Raw genomic sequence first — 19,506 nt, forward strand, 5'->3', positions numbered from 1 at the left:
AAGTCACAGTACAATTAGTGGCAGAGCTGAGGTCGGAACAGAGTTGACTCCAAAGCGCCCCGCATCACGATGGCAGGAGAGACGAAGAAACACAAGCGAGAATAGCAAGACCCGAGACTGTGACTTCACCGGGAAAAAGGAGTCACCGGGACAAGCAACACGCCAATCAAGCGCGGGGAACCCCCGGGGAGGCGGGACCGGAAGTCACATCGCGCTTCCGGGCCGCGCCGGAAGTGGCTTGTCAGCGCGGCCGCCACCGCCTGCGGCGAGGAGGCGTTTGTGGAATTTGGGTCGCGGCTGGGCCACGCGGTGTCTGGATCTTGCTTCCACGCCGCTTCCGCAAGTTGAGATGTCGCACCCGACCCCCGAAGCTAAGCCGTCCAATCCCAGCAACCCCCAAGTCTTCTTTGACGTGGACATCGGAGGGGAGCGAGGTGAGCGGAGTCTGGCATCCGCGGAGAGGCCCCGTGGGGCGTGGGTTTCGGGATTTGGGAGACTCCAGGGGCTCGGGTCGGGGTTGCTCGGTGGCGCGCGGGGGAGGAGGGGATAGCTGCTAAGGCCGGTCCGCCGGAGCAAGCCAGGCATCCTGGGTAGGTGGAGCCAGCGCCTTTGCACCAGTGCCACCGGTCGCGCAGAAGTTTCTGGAAATTTCTGATTCGGGAATTGTGGCGGCCTTTAAGTTTACCTCTCCTGATTGGGTTTCACTTCCCCACCTCAGCACCACGAATTCTCCAGAAATAAGATGATGTATGTTTGCAGTGGGACTGTTTAGAAAGCATATCCAGGGACATGCGCCCGCTGGGCTCCAGGCTCGCCGTATGTGTTGCCACACGAAATACATCAACATCTGCCATGTTGTTGGTAAAGTAAAGGAACTTGTTTGGTTCCTGCTTTTTCCTTATTCCTGGTCCTTGGAGGGCCAGGCAGGCGAACATTTCCCCTATTTTGGCGTTGGGATAAGGATTCCATCTGGCGTGTGGTTGCCTAGTTACATGGCAGCGCGCGCGTTTCCTAGACCCGGGGAGTTGGGGAGCCAGCTACGCTGCAGCTGGACTGGATCGGCCTTGTTCTGGAACTTGCTAGAATCGCTGGCCAGGCCGTGTGTGAGTGCGTGTACAGGACACACGCATTGACAAGTACGTGCAGTTTGTTGGAACCCGTGCGAGGTTTATTTTCACCTATCTAGTGGAGGAGCTTTTCAGCTCTTGCTTCAGAGGCTGCACCGAGCAGTTAACACAGAGTACATAGGCTACGGTATATGTGACATTTGGTTAGTCTGACCGTTGAAAGGGTACTTAATTCTCTCCTGTAGGTTAGTTGGTGATTGGAAATTCTGAGTACCTCTTGAAGACATTATTCAGCATTTAAAACCATTTGTACTTCATGGTGCCCCTTATGTGGTGTTAATCTGCTGGCTACTATAATTGGTTATGAACCAATTATTGGTATGATGTTTTAAATCCATGCAGATAAATGATAGTAGGTAATTTGGATATTAGAAAGATGACAGTAATGTCCTCCAATCCCACTATGGGGGTCTATATCTAAAGGAAATGGAGTTAGTAGGTAGAACAGGTATCTACACCCTCGTGTTCAGTGCAGCAATATTCATGATAGCAAGATAATGGAGTCAACCTAAGAGTCCAATAGGTGAATGGACCAAAAAAAGGTGCCATATACACAAGATGGAATACTATTCACCCTCAAAAAAAGAGTGAAATCCTGTCATTTTTGATAACATAGATGAATATGGAGAAAATTAAGTTAACTAAGCCAAGCACAGAAAGACAAATAGGCAATGATCTCACTTATATGTGGATACTAAAAAAGTTGATCTCAAAGAAGTAGAGAGTAGAATGGTAGATACCAGGGGTTGAAGAGATACTGATAAAAATTTCAGTTTGAAAGGAGGAATAAGGTGAGGTCTGGTAACTATAGTTAATATGATGTATTGTGTTTTTGAAATTGCAAAAAAAAAAAAAAAAAAGAAAAGGGACAATAAAGGAGAACTTGGTAATTTATGAGTGATCTGCCACCATAATTATACCAATTGTCCTTTTATAATTTGCCTATTTGGTGGTTTTGCATACTGACAAGATTTCATTTTCTCTTCCTTTAGTTGGTCGAATTGTCTTGGAATTGTTTGCAGATATTGTGCCCAAAACTGCAGAAAATTTTCGTGCACTATGTACAGGAGAAAAGGGTATTGGATCCACAACTGGGAAGCCTCTCCATTTCAAAGGATGCCCTTTTCATCGAAGTATGTATAAATTTCCTGAATTGATTATTCTTCACATAGATACTCAACTCCTGTTCTTTAGGAGTTAGGGAAGAAAACACTAAATAAGGGGTGAAGGTGAACAAGTACTATTAGTTTCCAAGAGAAGCCTTCTTATTTATTTATTTATTTATTGCTTGCATTACAAAGTTGTAGTTTTTGTTTTTTTTAGTTGGTGTCTCACTCTGTTGCTCATGCTGGAGTGCAGTGGTATGATCACCACAGCCTAGACCTCCTGGGGTCAGGTGATCTTTCCACCTTATCTTTCCAAGTAGCTGGGACTACAGGTGTGCCCCACTACTCCTGTCTGGTTAAAAAAAATTTTTTTTTATAGAGTTGAGGTTTTGCTATGATGCTTAGGCTGATCTTTAACTTCTGGGCTCATGCAGTCCTCCTGCCTGGGCCTCCCATACTGAGATTACAGGTGTGAACTACTGTGCCTGGCCCCAAGAAGACCCTTCTCAGAGTAGCTGTTTTATTGAAGTTAGGGTATGAGAGATGGAATTACTTATGGTACTAAGGTTTATCCATAGAGAAGTGAACTACCCTAGCTTCACCAGGCCTTTAATTCTTCTTTACTCCAAGGTAATTTGATTGAGAAAGGAAGGGTGTGGCCATGATATATAAAACTGACCCTAGGTAGCTTGACAGCCTGGTGAGAAAATGTTATACCTACTTCTTGGGCATGAGTGCTCGGGAAGGCTATGGATTTTATGTGTTTTGGACACATTGGTGATGTGTGGTTAAAGTGTATCATTTCATACTGTTAATCACACTTTGTAGTCATACCTTTGTTTAGTGATTAATGGTTCCCCCAATGGACTGCAGGCCTTATGAATTCAGATACGATATGTTCTCACCATTTTGTCTTAATCATCTAGTATAGTTACTGAGTAGGCACTCAGTAAATATTTGTTTAATGGAGAGATAAGCTAAACTATAATCATGAGTAGTTCCATTTTTTAAAAAAACATGATTTATTGCTGGATACGGTAGCTGATGCCTATAATCCCAGCATTTTGGGAGGCAGAGGCGAGAGGATTGCCTGAGCCCAAGGGTTTGAGACCAGCCTGGGCAACATGGCAAAACCTTGTCTCTACAATAAATCAAAAAATTAGCTGGGTGTGGTGGCACGTGCCTATGGTTCCAGCTACTTGGAAGGCTGAGGTAGAAGAATCGCCTGAGCCTAGCAGGTTGAGGCTGCGGTGGCCGTGAGCATGCCACTGCACTCCAGCCTGAGGGACAAAGTGATACTCTGTCTCAAAAGCAACAACAACAACAAAACTTGATTTATGAAGAAAAAATTAACATTGTTTTTGTTTATTTGTTTGTTTGTTTGAGTTGGAGTCTTACTGTGTCACCCAGGCTGGAGTGCAGTGGCACGCTCATGGCCACCACAGCCTTGATCTGCAGGGCTCAGGTGATCCTTCCACCTCAGCCTTCCAAGTAACTGGAACCACAGGCATGTGCCACCACACCCGGCTAATTTTTTGATTAATCATAGAGACGAGGTCTTGCCATGTTGCTCAGGCTGGTCTTGAACCCCTGAGGTCAGGCAGTCCTCTTGCCTCCGCCTTCCAAAGTGCTGGGATTACAGGCTTGAGCCACTGAGCCCAGCTAACATTGATTTTTAAATAAATGAATGATTTACTTTCATGTTTAATAAAGTATCAAAATATGCTAATAAAGTATATGCAGAAAATATTTAACATAGCAGGCCTGAGGCTGCTATCTTTAGAAAGATCTGCCTGCAGAGGTAGTGCTTGGCTTGAGTTGGGGGGAACTTGTCACTTGAACAAGGGTGGTTTTCTGTGCCTAGACTGTACAAACTTGGAACATTTGTTTTGGTTTTGGGGGTCTGGGATTTTGATACATGTTAGGTAGAGAGTACCTACATGGTAGGGTGTGCCCAATAAATACCTTGGGTGCTGAGCATCCAGTTAGCTTTCCTGATAAGAAACATGGTGCACATACTGCTGCATTTTTCTTGCTGGGTGAACGTGTGTTCTGTGACCCTTCATGGGAGGGAGAGGGCATAGGAAGCCTAGATGTGGATTCCTGCAGACTCTACCTGTGTCTTTCCTCCATATCATCTGGCTGTGGTTATGCTCTAGGAAGTTGTAATTATGATGTATTCACTGGTTATTCATCTGTGTCTCAGTCACTGATAGCCATTTTCCTTTTTTGCAGTTATTAAGAAATTTATGATTCAGAGTGGAGACTTCTCAAATCAGAATGGGACAGGTGGAGAAAGTATTTATGGTGAAAAATTTGAAGATGAAAATTTCCATTATAAGGTAAAGTAGAGAAAATATGTTATTGCTGATAAAAAGATTGTTACATATCTGAAATACTTTAAGACACCAAAAAATGTCTTGAGTGTGTTTAAATTTTTTATTTGTAGAAGGATTCATATCTGTGAATGTGCATCTTTAGTATAGAAAGTGTTCATTCAGTACTTTTTTTTTTTTTTTTTTAAAAGATTGGGTTTCTTGCTTTGTCACCCAGGCTTGAGTGTAGTGGTGCAATCATAGTTCACTGCAGCCCCATGTTTCTGGGCTCAAGTGATCTTTTGGCTTCAGCCTCCCAAGTAGCTACAGGTGCACGCTATTATGCCTGGCTAGTTTTTAAATTTTTTTGTAGAAATGAGGTCTCATTATGTTGCCCAGGTCTCAAACTCCTGACCTCAAGCAATCCTCCCACCTCAGCCTTCCAAAGTACTAAGGTTACAGGTGTGAGCCACTGTGCCTGGCCTTCAGTAATGATTTTATTTGGAAAAATGCTAGAGTTATTTCAGTGGAAACCAGTTTTATGTGCCTCAGTTAAGCCAATTAGTTTTTAAGTGTAGCCACCATATGGCAAAATTGTTTCCAGGAAAAATGTTCTCATCGGAAGGATAGTAACTTGTGCATCTTTATCCTTGAATTTGAAGAGCAACAAAACCATCGCTAATATCCAGGATGTCAGGGGATTTGCAAACTAGAGGATATGGTTAATGTCCCAGCTCCTAAAGGACATTAGTGGTGCCTGTGTCTTATCTTCATTGTCCCAAGATGTAATCGGGGTATAATGCATCATTCAAGTTATAAGAATGGACATGTAAGTATAATAGTAAAGTGGTATCTTTGGAAATGAGGAATATGAGCAAGGTAACTAGGATAATTTGAAAAGAAAATTGTCACTTTTTGGGGGAGGAGTCAGAGTCTCCCTTTTGTCCAGGCGAGAGTCAGTGACACAGTCATAGCTACTGCAGCCTTGACCACCTGAGCTGAGGTGATCCTTCCACCTCAGCTTCCTGAGTAGTTGAGACTACAGGTGTGCACCACCACACCCAACTAATTTTTGGGTTTTTTTCTTGTGGAGATGAGGTTTTGCTATGTTGCCCAGGCTGGTCTCGAGCTCCTGGGCTCAATAAATTTTTCCACCTTGGCCTCCCAAAGTGCTGGGATTACGGGCATGAGCCACTGTGCCCGGCCCAGTCTTTTAAACAATGCTTATTAACTGTAACCATATGCATAGTACTGTTACTGGCACCGAAGGATTTACAAAAATGAAAGGCCTTGATGACAAGGAATTCATAATCCTACCTGGGAGACAAAATTAAGACATATGGGACAACTGGAAAGTAATAAGAGTAGAATGCAAATGCTAAATTGATTGAATACCCTTATTCGTATAGAACATCGCTAGTACATACTTTCTGTGTATATTATAGGTGTGATTTATGTGATCCAAGTTATTAGGGAAGACGTTAAGGAGGAATGGGTATTTAAGCTGTGCAAACTGAGGCTTTTGCAAGGTGGCAACATAGCTGAAATTTGATTAGGCAGGAACTAAAGTGTAGTTGCAAAAAAGGACGTGGGTTAGGGAAAAGAGAGGCCAAGGCAATAACGTTCAGATTTCAGTTAATACTGCACCAAACAAAGGAAGCTACTGGAAGGATTAAGATTATGTGATGATCACGCAGATAAAGAAAGGGGGGCCGCATGATTCTTGCTTTCTACCGACTTGGTGGCCTTGAAAGCTGAATTTAGATTGGAGAAGTAAAAGGCATTTTAGGGTGATGACATGAGATAGGACATAACAGAGTTAAAGTGCATGCACCAACAAGGAATACATTTAGAAAGCCTATGATAGTAAAAATATGAAGAAATTGGATTTCATAGAGCCTTTGAATAGGATGATACTGAGGTAGAATATCAATTTCAAGACGTATGGAGCAGTTTCTGTTAAGCACTCTCTTAAATGATTCACCTGGGATGAAAGCCATAGATTTGGTTTCTTGGAGACTGGGAAAGTACTGTACCTAACTGAATATCTTGTCTAAATTGAACATCCCATTACTGTTCCCAGTTTATTGAAGTGTAAAAGAAGACTCATAGGCTCATTTATGAACATGGGAAGTTTTTCAGATCTTCCTAGAAAAAAGCATCATCATCAAAAGAGCAAAAAAAATATTAGTAGATTTCCTTAATGCTGCATCTTCATCTTCAAGAGAAGTATGTAAGCATTATCTCAAGATGGCCAATTAGAAATAACCCTCCCCCATGCTGTTTCTGTTATTTATTTGGTTTTGTAAGCTTTTTAAGTTTAAAAAGTGATTAAGTGCCCATGCTTTTGAATTAAAGGTTGCAATGAAGTAAAAAGTAATTTAAATTTTTTAAAGTAAAATTAAAAGTAAAGTCTAAATGGTAGTACAACCCACCTCCGTTTTGTGTGCATGGTCAGTAAAAGAAGAGTTCAGACTAATACCTCTAACCTTGGTTTTCTTTTAATTTTTGTTTCTACAGCATGATCGGGAAGGTTTATTAAGCATGGCAAATGCAGGCCACAATACAAATGGTTCTCAGTTCTTTATCACAACAGTTCCAACTCCTCATTTGGATGGGAAACATGTGGTATTTGGTCAAGTCATTAAAGGAATAGGAGTGGCAAGGATGCTGGAAAATGTAGAAGTGAAAGGTGAAAAACCTGTCAAAGTAAGTAAAGACTTATGATGAAATACACTTGTCCTAGTTGCTGTCTTAACGAAGTGTTAGTGACAGGATCAGGTGATGATTAGCTGCAAAGCGTTAGAGCAGTTTCTGGTATATGAGCCCACATCTGTCACTTTTTCTTTTTAACTGCTTTCTACTATGGGAAAGACGATTAGGGTAGTTTTAAATGAGATTTTTATTCAGCTTCCATGTGGGTGATCTTTGCCAGATCGTACAAGTCTTCCTATACCTGCAAGACTATAGTCTGTATGAATACTAGAACATGGTAGAAGGAGGGTAGCAAACCTACAGTCTCTCCAGGGTGGTTCCCTCGACTAGATTGGCCTTGTGTTACTAAACTTCTCTTGGCCTGTTTCCTTATGCTGTTTAGATTACTTGAGGGTTTAGACTAGGTTATTGCTAAGATCCTTGTGCTCTAAATGTCTGTGAGTCAAATGACAATACTACTACCCAGCCTAAGTGACAGGGTTGTGAGTGGGAATTGAAAGTTCATTGGAGGAGGTAGGCTGTCAGTGTGTGAAAGGAATAGGAGTAAACTGAAACCTAGAGGCAGTTACATGGAGAATGATAAAATTGGCAACTTATTTTGTGTTCATTGAGCTCCTGAAGAGCAATAAAATGCTTAATGTAAATAGTGACTTCGTTGTATTAGTTGAAATACATAAGAGGGCATCATTGTAGTTACAGCAGATAAATGAGCCTCCTGACAGATCTGTGAACTGGACAGTGTTTCATGACTTCAGCTGTGTAGCTTTCCTCTCATTATTATGGTAGTGACTTCTACAATTGAGGATTATTTTTACAGTTGTGCGTTATTGCAGAATGTGGAGAACTGAAGGAAGGGGATGACTGGGGAATATTCCCAAAGGATGGCTCTGGTGACAGTCATCCAGATTTCCCTGAGGATGCAGACATAGACCTGAAAGATGTGAGTACTTGAAGATCAGTCATACTTTAATTACTTCAACACATAAAAACATTTAGTACTAAAAGAGCTTTTGTGTCAGTCTTCATATGATAGAACCTAGCATTAAATTGCATTACTTACTAAAATGCAACATATTTGTATTTTTTTTATACAGGTAGATAAAATTTTATTAATAACAGAAGACTTAAAAAACATTGGAAATACTTTTTTCAAATCCCAGAACTGGGAGATGGCCACTAAGAAATATGCAAAAGTTTTAAGGTAATAAAATATTTTTAATATGTATGTTTAAAAACTTATAAATTGAATTATAAGTTGAAACTTGTAATTACGCATTATATTTTTGCAAATTACTCATGAATAGCCAGATGTGTTGAAATAGTTGCATTTATTTTGTTTTCCCAGCTAACTCTGAGAAATTTCAAAAGACAGAAAAGATTGAAAGAATGGTACATTATTTATGTACCTTTACCTGCATTCATCAATTTTTAGCTTTTTCTATTTTTGTTTTTGGAGAACTATCTTGAAAGGAAATTGTAGATATCATGATACTTTACCCCTAAATATTTCAGCATATATTTCCTTAAAAAAGGACATTTTGCATAACTTCATTATTTAACTACCCCCAAAGTAATATTGATAAATATGTAATCCATGTTCAAATTTCCCCAATAGTTTCATTTTTTTTAAAAAAACAGGGTCCAAACTAAGATCACCTCTCTTTAGTCACTTCTAATTGTTAATGGCCCCCACCTCCCTGGTTTTTTATGCATTTGCGTTTTTGTGGCACCCTAGTCAATTGATTTAAGACTACCATCTGGTCAGGCGTGGTGACTCAAGCCTGTAATCCCAGCACTTTGGGAGGCCATGCCGAGAGGATTGCCTGAGTCCCACGGTTCGAGATCAGCCTAGGCAACTTTGTGAGACCTCATCTCCATAATAAATCAAGAAATTAGCTAGGGGCAGTGACGTGTGCCTGTAGTTCCAGTTACTTGAAAGGCTGAGGTGGAAGGATCGCATGAGCCCAGCAGGAAAAGGCTGCAATGGCTGTAAGCGTGCCACTGCACTCCAGCCTGGGCAACAGAGTGAGACTCCAACTCAACAAACAAAAAAGACTACTGTCTGCATATGTTTGTTTCCTTAAAGTTAGTTTGAAGTTAAATATTTTGGCAAGAGAACCTAGGTAGATGATGTATATTTCCTATGACATTACATCCTGAAAACCCATGTCAGTTTGGCCTGTTTTGAGTTTCGGCATTTGATTAAAGTGGTATCAGCTGGAAGTGTCTGTTACAAAAGTGCCATTTTTCCTTTATAAATGATAAGTCTGAGGTAGTTCTATGAGATTATGTGACTATTCAGTCTGCTGCAGCAACCTTTTTCACAGAATGGCTTTTTTACCATCATAGAAAAATCCTTGCCTCATTCAGTTATTGCATTGATTTTTCTTATTTTGTCATTCTACAGTTAATAGCTAGCATTCTTATGTTTTCTACAGCCCATGTCTCCCGGGCCCCACCTTCTTTAATGTCACTGGACCCGTGGATAAATTTTTCCTTTTTAATTGCGATGGGGGTCTCACTGTGTTGCCCAGGCTGGTCTCACGTGATCCTCCTGCCTCAGCCCCCCTAGTACCAGGACTACGGGTGCCACCACCACACCCAGATTGTGGATGTTTTTCTTTTTGAGTCAGAGTCTCACTCTGTCACCCAGGCTGGATTGCAGTGGCACGCTCACAGCCTCCTGCGCTCAGGTGATTCTTCTGCCTTAGCCTTCCAAGTAGCTGAAACTACTGGCATGAGCCACCACACCTGGCTAGTTTTTGATTTATTATAGAGATGAGGTCTCGCCAAGTTGCCCAGGCTGGTCTTGAACCCCTGGGCTCAGGCAATCCTCTCGCCTCTGCCTCCCAAAGTGCTGGGATTACAGGTGGATGTTTTCCAATTCAGTTTGTTAGTATATGATTATCATCATTCTTTCTGATGCCCACAGGGTTCCAAATTTGTCCAGTGGAAGCCCCCTTTACTTTTACTTGTTCCTATTAGTCTGTGAGCACCTGCTCACTGTGCACAGATAAATGTTCCAGGCATATCTTATGGTTTACCTTGCTTTCAGATCTGGTTTCAGTAGTTTCTCCAAGGAGCTCCAATTTGAGAAAGGAAACTTAAAAATCAAATTCTGGGGGACAGGTGTGCTCCGTTTCTGGGCCCTTTTCAGTGGGCATTTCAAAATTGACACCACAGGATTCTGCAGCTTTCCTCATCAGGTTCCCCTCTCCCATTGTGAGAATCCTATTTCCAGACATTATGTTGTCAAGGACATAATGGGTGGGGCGCCTGAGTTTTAAAAATGGAGAAGTGTTACTAGGGCATAATCAATATGGAAATTATGCTAAATTGGCCTCTTGAAACACTTTTGGAGGAAAAGTTAGAACAAATAAGACTTTTTAAAAAGCTTCTAAAGAAAAGTAATGAGTGGTCATTAAGATCACATTGTGAAGATCACTGTTAGCATTTGATGAGCTTTTTCTATCAGATGTGACATAACACTGTGATAGTGTTGGAGTTGCAGAGCAAGTCTTGTGTATGTGGATTACACACTGATTTTATTAATGTGCTCTCCAGGTATGTTGACAGCTCCAAGGCTGTTATTGAGCAAGCAGAGAGAGCCAAGCTACAACCGATAGCTTTAAGCTGTGTACTGAACATTGGTGCTTGTAGATTGAAGATGTCAAATTGGCAGGGAGCAGTTGACAGCTGTCTGGAGGTAAGTCTGCTTGATTGAAAATTTTGAAGTTTCCTAAAAGTTTTTTAGTAAGAAAAGAAATTTTATATGCATTAACATATCTTATTGCATAGGGCCTAATATAATAAGACTTGATAAAACATGATTTAAGTCTTTTTGTCTCTAAATATTGTTGACCTTCAGTTCCTTTCTCTAATTCATTATTTTGCTTATAATACTGTTGTTACTTAGTATCTATGAAGATACTTCTTTTTCTCAGATTATGTATCAGCTTATATATTTAAGAACACCTGCTATGTGCTAGGCATTGGGAGACGAATCTGGGAATGATTAAGGATGGGGGTTGTGGGGTCAGTTGAATTTCTCATTAGATCTCAGCTGCTCACTAGCTTTGTTGTCTTGAGTGAATTTCTGGTTTTGCCTATCTTATAGGGTGACAATATAAGATTATAGAACACAGTGTAAGGCATTTAATATAGTGCTTGGCACATTTTAAGCACCCAATAGAGATTAGTTTGTTTTAATTAAAAGATCCAAACCCTCAAGAAGCTTAACAGATTTGGGATAGGAGGGGGTCGATTTCAATTTAGAGTTATCACGACTTGTATAGGGAGAAGTGGGTACTATTGGAATAGGCAGAAAGATCATCTGTCTTTATGAGGGCCATCCAGGTATGCTGATACTGCTAGAAGATGGCAGTATTAACTTCCTCAAATAGAGCAGCTATGACTCTCTTCCCTGTTGTGTAGTTTGAAGAATCTTTCAAAATAAGCATTTTATATATTGTACATATTAAGCTATGTACCTCGATGAGCTAGGCTCAGAGCAAGTCGAACTGAAATGAGATCCTAATTTGGTAGGGTAGGTGGAGAAGGGTAAGAATATACAACAGGAGAAAACTCATTGAAGGAAAAGATTGGTCTTCGCTCTGGATTTCTTCTTTACCTTTATAAGGCAGATGATACATGCTCTTTGGTAAAATCCGAGTATTGACCTTTAAAAGATGCAGTGTAAACAAAAAATATTATTTTCAAATCTGTTTTGGGGAAAGACCTGAAACAATCTAGTCTGTTGTGTTAAATGGCCTTTCCTGAGAAAGGTCTTCTAAAAGATTGGATTTTAAGTAAGAGTGTACACAGATTTTTATTCAAAATGATTTTCTCTTACAAATACATTAGTTAAGGCCTCATCAGGAGATAGAATTCAGTTAAGTGTCGCCTCCTGCGTTTAATTTTGTGCCCTCTACTGATGGAAGTGGCATGGTGCCCACTGGCAGGGGAGAACCTGTTCATACCTGCCAGCTCCACTTTCATAGAGCATTGAAGGGTGAGTTTGGAGTTGACAGGGAGTAAATTGAGATCTAGCACGTACATTTAAAATTTACTTAGATATAAATGTTAACTTTATATATTTTTTTGTAGGCCCTTGAAATAGACCCATCAAATACCAAAGCACTGTACCGTAGAGCTCAAGGATGGCAAGGATTAAAAGAATACGATCAGGCATTGGTAAATTTTGTTTTAACTATTTAATTTTTAAAAACAGACAACCACCTTTATAAATCATACACCTAACTTTTCTTAAATGTTTTTTCCAATGAAAGGCTGATCTTAAGAAAGCTCAGGAAATAGCACCAGAAGATAAAGGTGAGTTGGGAGTTTTTATAGTGGAAGTTCATTTTGTTCTTTGAAAATGTATCCTCATGAACTTTTGTTCACTTTGCCAAATATTAGATATTTATTGTTCAACAGCTATTGCAGAATGCCTGCTGTTGGGCCAGGCATCGGTCATATAGCCGTGAATGAGACAGGTTCCCTGCCCTCATGTAGCTTACATTCTAGTCCCCCTCAAGAATGTGCTCATTGTTCCCATATCTGAATACTGTTTGTTCTATGGTATCATTGAAAACTCAGCCCTAAAAGATCCGGTATTCATGGCAAATTTAACATATGGGATTGTTAACATGAGTTAAATGGCCATAACCTAGTATTCTGTGTATTGGTTATGTTTTAGAAACTAGGACAAAAATAAGCTGTTTTTCAAATAAACCACCTATGAACAGGGTCACTAGATCTGGATAGTAAAAGATATCTTTGGTCTCTTTATTGCTAAAATGAAACAAGGGAAGCAGTTGCTGCCGGTTCAGATGGAGAGTGAGAGGGCAAGTCTTGATGTCACATTCTTGTAGGTAACAGTCTGGAAAGAACTATGCTTCATGATCCTTACGTGATTTCTCTTGCAGTAGATTTTCTGTTACGAGGACTCAGTTACTTTACGGAGGAGTTGTATCAGGAAGAGTTAAAACTATCATCTTAAATGTTTGTTAGTAACCCTAATTTTTTGAATGTTTTAAGAAATTGACTCATATTACCTGTTTATTTTGCAGCTATCCAGGCTGAATTGCTGAAAGTTAAACAAAAGATAAAGGCACAGAAAGATAAAGAGAAGGCAGTATATGCAAAAATGTTTGCTTAATAAGGATTCAGTTTTGCTTAAACATGTGTTGACTGTATAAAGACAAATGTAAGAGTTTACTCTATCGTATCCCTAGTGTGGTTCCCTTTGATACCTTGTTCCCCATTGTTTACAGTTTAGGAGTACTGATAAGAGTTCAGTCTTAATAAAAGTGTTACACAATACAGTGCAGTTGTTGTTTTTAGTGGTTATATTACTCACAAAATATGGTATCTAGTCAGTTTTTAAACTCCTAAAGGCTCATCTTTTTGAATAAGTAAGTAGACGAAAGCTTAAATCTGTATGTCTGTTGTTTCCTTTAAGTCTTTGATGTATCTGGGGCTGGTTTGTGCTGGTTTTTATACTTAAAGTTGGGCAAACTTTTCTGCAAAAGGCTTGACTGTAAAGGTTTTAGGCTTTTAAAACCATGTAGCCCATCACAACTATTCGACTCTGCAGCTGTAATTCAAAATTAGCTATAGATAGTGTGTAACCAAAGGGTATGGCTGTGTTTCAATAAAAGTTTATTCATAGAAAGTGAGCGGATGCCAGCCTCTTATATGCGCTAGTGTATATATTCATTTCTATACTTGAAAACTTTTAAATTTGGCAAGTCAAATGCATAGTAAAATCCAATAGTGTTGCTATTGGTACTGAATCTCTGGAGAACTGAAGATGTAAGATGCTCCATCATTGTTATAAAGTTTTATTTAAAAGAAATGTTCATAGTTTTTTATGGGACAGTTTTGGATATAGTATAAAATTTTTATTTCACTGATTTTGCAACCATTTCAACCAATAATATGCTGAAAGACATGCTGATACCTGCTAGCCTCTAAACATCTGAAAGTCAGCTTGCCAAACTTTTTAATAAACCAGCTACCAAATGTACCTGCAAAGGCAATGCTGTTTACATTCCGTTGTAAGCAGGTCCTCCTCCACCTTCTGGTACCACCCAGTTAATATTCTGACTTGGGTCTTTAATATCACATGTTTTACAATGCACACAGTTCTGAGCATTTATCTGTAACCGAAATCCATCACCTTGCTCCAAAGGTACAAATTCATAAACTCCTGTAAAATAAAAAGTAACAAGTACCACATTTTTTAAATTGTTAAATGTAAAAATAGAAATTAAAGTCCTGGAAGCAGCTACAGAAACCTTTAAGGCTGCTTTCTGATTGTTTACACATAGAGGACATTATGAAGATCTTGATGTGTGCTGTTGCTGTTTAGTATAAATTACACGTACATGATAAAAGGAAGTACAGAATTAGTCTTGCAAGAGTACTAGACATCTAAGACTGAGTTCTACATATAGTAGTCCCCACTTAGCCACAGGGGATACATTCCAAGACCCCCAGTGGATGCCTGAAACCTCGGGCAGTACCAAGCCCACTGCTGCCAATAACAACATGTTTGTGTGTCTCATAAATGGGATGCCTTTTCTACCTTAAGTAAGCACTTACACACACTGTGGCTGTAACTTTTGCAGTTGAGTTGTGACAGCAAAACTAGTATGCATTTGTTTTTCTTCCTTCACAATTTCACAGATTTTTAAAAATTTTTTTTTTTTTTTTTGGTCAGGGTCTCACTCCCCCAAACTGGAGTGCAGTGGCATGATCATGGCTCACAGCCCTAATCTCCTAGGCTCAAACTATCTTCCCACCAGTGGTTGGGGCAACAGGCGTGTGCCACCATTCCTGGCTAATTAAAAAAAAAAAAGATTTTGTAGAGACTATATTGCCCAGGCTGGTCTCTGGGCTCAAGCAATCCTCCAGCCTTGGCCTCCTAAAGTGCTGGGATTACAGGGGTGAGCTACCCTGCCATTAGATTTATTCTTACCCTAGATCTTAAGGAACTCAGCATGTTTTTTCTATTTTTTTGGTGGAGACAGGTTCTTGTTTTGTTGCCTAAGCTGGCTTCAAACTCCTGGGCTCAAGTGATTCTCCCACCTCGGTCTCTCAAAGTGCTGGGATAATAGGCGTGAGCCACCATGCCCAAACTTTTCTTTTCTCAACTTAATAACTTTAGCCTTTTCACTGAAAGGAAGTACTTTATGGCTTCTCTTTGGCCTATGTGAATTGTCAGCATCACTACTATTGTGTTTTGGGGCCATTAATTAAAATAAGGGTTGAACAAAAGCACTGTGATACTGCCAGAACCAAGACAGCTACCAAGTGACTAATGGGTGGGTGGTGTACACAATCATGAATATTCTGGGTGGGACAAGGCAGGATTTCATCATACACCATCAGAATGGTGCAAAATTGGAAACATGAGTTGCTTGCTTCTGGAATTTTTCATTTAATATTTTCAGACCATGGTTGACTGGGTAATAGGAGACTGATGTATATATGCTGTAGCTGAAAAAAACCACTTAGATCCAGTTCTTACTAACTTTAGAGAGTTTAAAACCCACTGTGATAATAGAAGTTTAAATAATAGAATTATTTAAAAAGTCAAAGAACAGTCACTGTTTCTAGTCTCCTTGAAGAATGTACTGATTTTCACACATATGAATACTGTCTGTTTTACCATATCATCTGAGACCTCGTTCACCATGATTTCAATTGAAAGCTCAGCCCTCAAAGATACAGTATTCTTGGTGAATTTAAAGTTGAGACCATTCCTTGGACTGAATGTAGCCATAACCTGCCACTCTAGCCATGCACCTGCACAGTACATATGAACTGCCATGGCATAATGATTTTAGAAAGTCACATGAACATGAAGAAAGAGATATTCTTGTGTGTTCCAGAATCCTCATCTTAGGGTAGACAAGGAAAAGCTTTTTTTGGAGAAACATCTGAACTAGGCTTAACAATTCCCTAGTAACACTGCTAGGTAGAGTATAAGTTTCCTAAAGGAAGATGGATGAAAAATCATTTACAATAATTTCCAAGCAAGGGAAGGAGATACATAAATTGTTTCTTAAATAATGAAATTCTATTTCTAAAACGTTTAAAGCAAACATTTACATTAATATGTAGGAATGTATGGACGTCATGACTGACCTGCAGGACAGAAGCGCTGCTCAGGGCCATCGTAGACTGCCAGATTTCTATTCACAGGAATGCTGTCGTCCTTTAAGGTTAGGTGTGCTGGCTGGTCATGTTCATGATTAGTGCCACTAAGAGCCACAGAAGACAAGAGGTCAAAGCTGATCTGTCCGTCGGGCTTTGGATACTCAATAGGTGTGCACTCCTTGGCTGGCTTGAGCTGATCAGAGTCAGAACCTTCAATGGTTTGAGGGAAATGTTTAATAAAATATTGTGAAGTACTTTCTGAAGCATGTTCTTATAAAAACTTGAAAATATTATACCAAAGAAATATGACTAACCTTATAAAAAAGAATATACTGTTATTTTAAAGACAATTTATAATTTATTAAGCAAGTTTGAAATATTAAAGTAAAAGATCAGATTACCTTCTCCACTAATGGATAACATTCTAACACTCATGAATTTCTAATGATTAGTAACAGTCACACTCTCGAATATGTTCAAATTACCTTTATGTTTTAGAGTCCAAGGCTCCATTCCTCTAAATATCCAGTAGAATATTCCAGTGTAAATCATCCCTCCGTATACACCCAGGAGTCCGTGACAGGACGGTCTTATATTTCTAACAGAATATAGCTCTTTCCATACCCATGATTTCTTCAAATTGTCCTCATACTCAGGTATATGGAGTCCTTTGATTAAAAACATGAAATGTTAAGTGTGAAACTGCCCAAAGGTGCGTAATACTGTACTGTCAAGATATTTTTCTACTAAAATACTTGATTAGTAAATTTAAATTTTTAAAAATGTGGTGGTCATGTAAGACCACACTTTTTTTGACATCTTTCAAAAGAGGTAACCGTTTGAGATTATATATATATAATTTATTTTTTGAGTTGGAGCCTCACTCTGTTGCCCAGACTAGAGTGCAGTGGCACGTTTCCGGCCACCGCAGTCTCGAACTGCTGGGCTCTGGCGATCCTTCCGCCTCAGCCTTCCAAATAGCTGGAACTACAGGTGCACGCCACCATGCCTGGCTAACTTTTTAAAAGTTTATTGTTGTGGAGACGAGGTCTCGCCAAGGTGCCTGGGTGGGTCTTGAACCCACGGGCTCAGGCAATCCACTCACCTCAGCCTCCCAAAGTGCTGGGATTACAGGCTGAGCCACCAAGTCCGGCCGGCGATAACATTGTTAATAGGCAGTAAGGCAGTTGATTTCTTAGATTGGCAGCATGGAAAAATAGTTTCAGATTTCAACGAATCTGTAAAAGAAGCTTAAGATAAAACGTACATGCTACCTAGAAGAATGAAAAACTGGGCTATTTATCACCGAAATTATTTATACCTGTTATGGGTCAAATATGTCTCTGCAAAAACAGATTTTGAAGTCTTAACCCCTAGTACCTCAGACTGACCTTAACACTAAGGTGGCTGCAGAGAGAATCAGTTAAGGTGAGGAAGGCTGGGGTATAGTGGCTCCCTAATCCAGTACAACTGGCGTCCTTACAAGACTCAGAGAGAAGACAGAGCCAGGTGCTCTTGCCTAAAGTCCCAGTTACTTGGGGGATGAGGCGGGATGACTGCTGAAGCTCAGAAGTTGAAGACTAATGAGCTATGATCACACCACGGCAATCCAGCTGGGTGGAGAGCAAGACCTTGTCTCTTAAAAAAAGCAAACTCCATAGAGCTTGAAGTGAGTGAGTACATGCAGAGCACTTTTGTGCATGTGGTCAGCTCCATGTATATGTTAACTCCATGCAGGTCTTGTCACAGCTTCATGTATGTGTTAACTCCACGTGCATATTGTCATAGCTTCATGTGTGTGTCAGCTCCATGTGTTTACTGTCATAGCTCCGCATGTGTTAAATCCATGTGTTTACTGTCAAATGTTCCACATGTTAACTCCATGTGTGTACTGCCATAACTCCATATTTGTATGCTGTCATGTACATGTTAACTTCATTTGCATGCTGTCATAGCTCCACATGTGTGTTAACTCCAGGTGTGCACTGTCATGGCTCCATGTATGTGTTAACTGCATGTGTGTGCACTGTCATCGGACACAGATGACAAGCAATTTAAGTAAATGGCTACAAGAAAGACACACACACAGAAGATGGCCAGGTGAAGATGAGGCAGAGGCTGGAGTTAGGCTGCACCAGTCAGAATGCCTGGGGCTGTCAGAAGCTGGGGGAGGCAAGACAGGATTCATACTTCAAGGAGTACGGCCCTGCAGACACTTCGATTTTGGACTTCTAGCACAACAGTTTCTGTTGTTTGCAGCCATTCAGTTTGTGGCACTTTGTGACAGTAGGCCTGGGAAACCATAACAATACCTACAGCTTGGTCCATGTGTTTGTATTTAGGGGACAAGCTGGTTACTCTCACTGCCTCTGGAGACCTCTAAGGGCTACGCTCTTTCCAGCTGCTGTCTGCAGCTCTGATTCCATTCTCTTTCCTTTGGGGCCTCTTCTCAATCTCTGGTGATGGACTGGCTGCAGAACTGTCTGTGTGTGGCACTACATGTACATGGTACAGTTCAAGTGTAGCTGGTAGTGCAACAGGGAAGGATACTTGACAGGAAAATTAGAAACAAGTTCTACTGGCAATTGCTACATGCCCCCTTGGCTACTCATGCCTTTTCCACCTTCTGGCTTATCTCCTCCACTCTACATGCCAGGCCTCCTTCCCTTCAAGTAGACCTGGAGGCACAGCCAGGCTGTACATGTCTAACCAGGGGAGGAATCGTTATTGGAGTCTAAGAAATGGGTTCATTTATCAAGCACCTGATGAGCTTCTACTGTGTGCTGGGTGGTCTAGGATTCACAGTGAATGAAGTCCCCCTACTTGAAGTTTTCATCCAAGTGGAGAGACACAAAGTAGATAAACAAGTAAGTTACATTGTGTGTCCAAAGGTGGGAAATGTGTTGGGAGAGACAGTTTAGGAGACTGTGCTCTGTGTGACAGACTGTGACAGAGTGAAGGTAAACCAAGGCAAAAGGGAGTGAGGGAGCCAGGAGGCTCAGCAAGTTCCCAGAACTGTGAGACACCAGTGTGGCTGGAGCAGGGTCAGAAGAAATGGGGGGGGGGGGGGGGAAT

The 19,506-nt window shown here is 40.5% G+C and overlaps 2 protein-coding genes across 3 annotated transcripts in view; one reads left to right on the forward strand and one right to left on the reverse strand.

Annotated features, from left to right (window-relative positions):
* The first annotated feature begins 219 nt into the window (after nucleotides 1-219).
* Nucleotides 220-13,939, forward strand: PPID (peptidylprolyl isomerase D). The gene is made up of 10 exons (XM_008052439.2): nucleotides 220-434; nucleotides 2,120-2,260; nucleotides 4,469-4,575; nucleotides 7,069-7,257; nucleotides 8,081-8,203; nucleotides 8,358-8,464; nucleotides 10,828-10,969; nucleotides 12,370-12,456; nucleotides 12,552-12,594; nucleotides 13,335-13,939. The coding sequence occupies exons 1-10, from the start codon at nucleotides 350-352 to the stop codon at nucleotides 13,421-13,423; spliced, it is 1,113 nt and encodes a 370-aa protein (XP_008050630.1). The 5' UTR covers nucleotides 220-349; the 3' UTR covers nucleotides 13,424-13,939.
* Nucleotides 13,940-14,092: 153 nt separating this feature from the next.
* ETFDH (electron transfer flavoprotein dehydrogenase) overlaps nucleotides 14,093-19,506 on the reverse strand; it is a 33,854-nt gene continuing 28,440 nt past the window's right edge. The window contains exons 11-13 of one of the 2 annotated variants that reach the window (XM_008052440.1): nucleotides 16,917-17,099; nucleotides 16,420-16,641; nucleotides 14,093-14,476 (exon numbers count right to left, since the gene is read on the reverse strand). In XM_008052440.1, coding sequence (XP_008050631.1) covers nucleotides 14,313-14,476; nucleotides 16,420-16,641; nucleotides 16,917-17,099 — 569 coding nt within the window. In that variant the 3' untranslated portion in view covers nucleotides 14,093-14,312. The remainder of the gene's footprint in view (nucleotides 14,477-16,419; nucleotides 16,642-16,916; nucleotides 17,100-19,506) is intronic. The other variant, XM_008052441.2, reaches the window with a different exon arrangement.

Source organism: Carlito syrichta, unplaced genomic scaffold, assembly GCF_000164805.1.
Source record: "Carlito syrichta isolate Samal-C Ts95f unplaced genomic scaffold, Tarsius_syrichta-2.0.1 Scaffold274453, whole genome shotgun sequence".
Lineage (NCBI taxonomy): Eukaryota > Metazoa > Chordata > Mammalia > Primates > Tarsiidae > Carlito > Carlito syrichta.

Coding starts and splice junctions, on each gene's coding strand:
- PPID (XM_008052439.2), top strand. CDS start 350: ATGTCGCACCCGACCCCCGAAGCTAAGCCGTCCAATCCCAGCAACCCC. Junction 8,204..8,357: donor CAGACATAGACCTGAAAGAT/GTGAGTACTTGA, acceptor TTTTTTATACAG/GTAGATAAAATTTTATTAAT. Junction 12,595..13,334: donor AATAGCACCAGAAGATAAAG/GTGAGTTGGGAG, acceptor TTTATTTTGCAG/CTATCCAGGCTGAATTGCTG.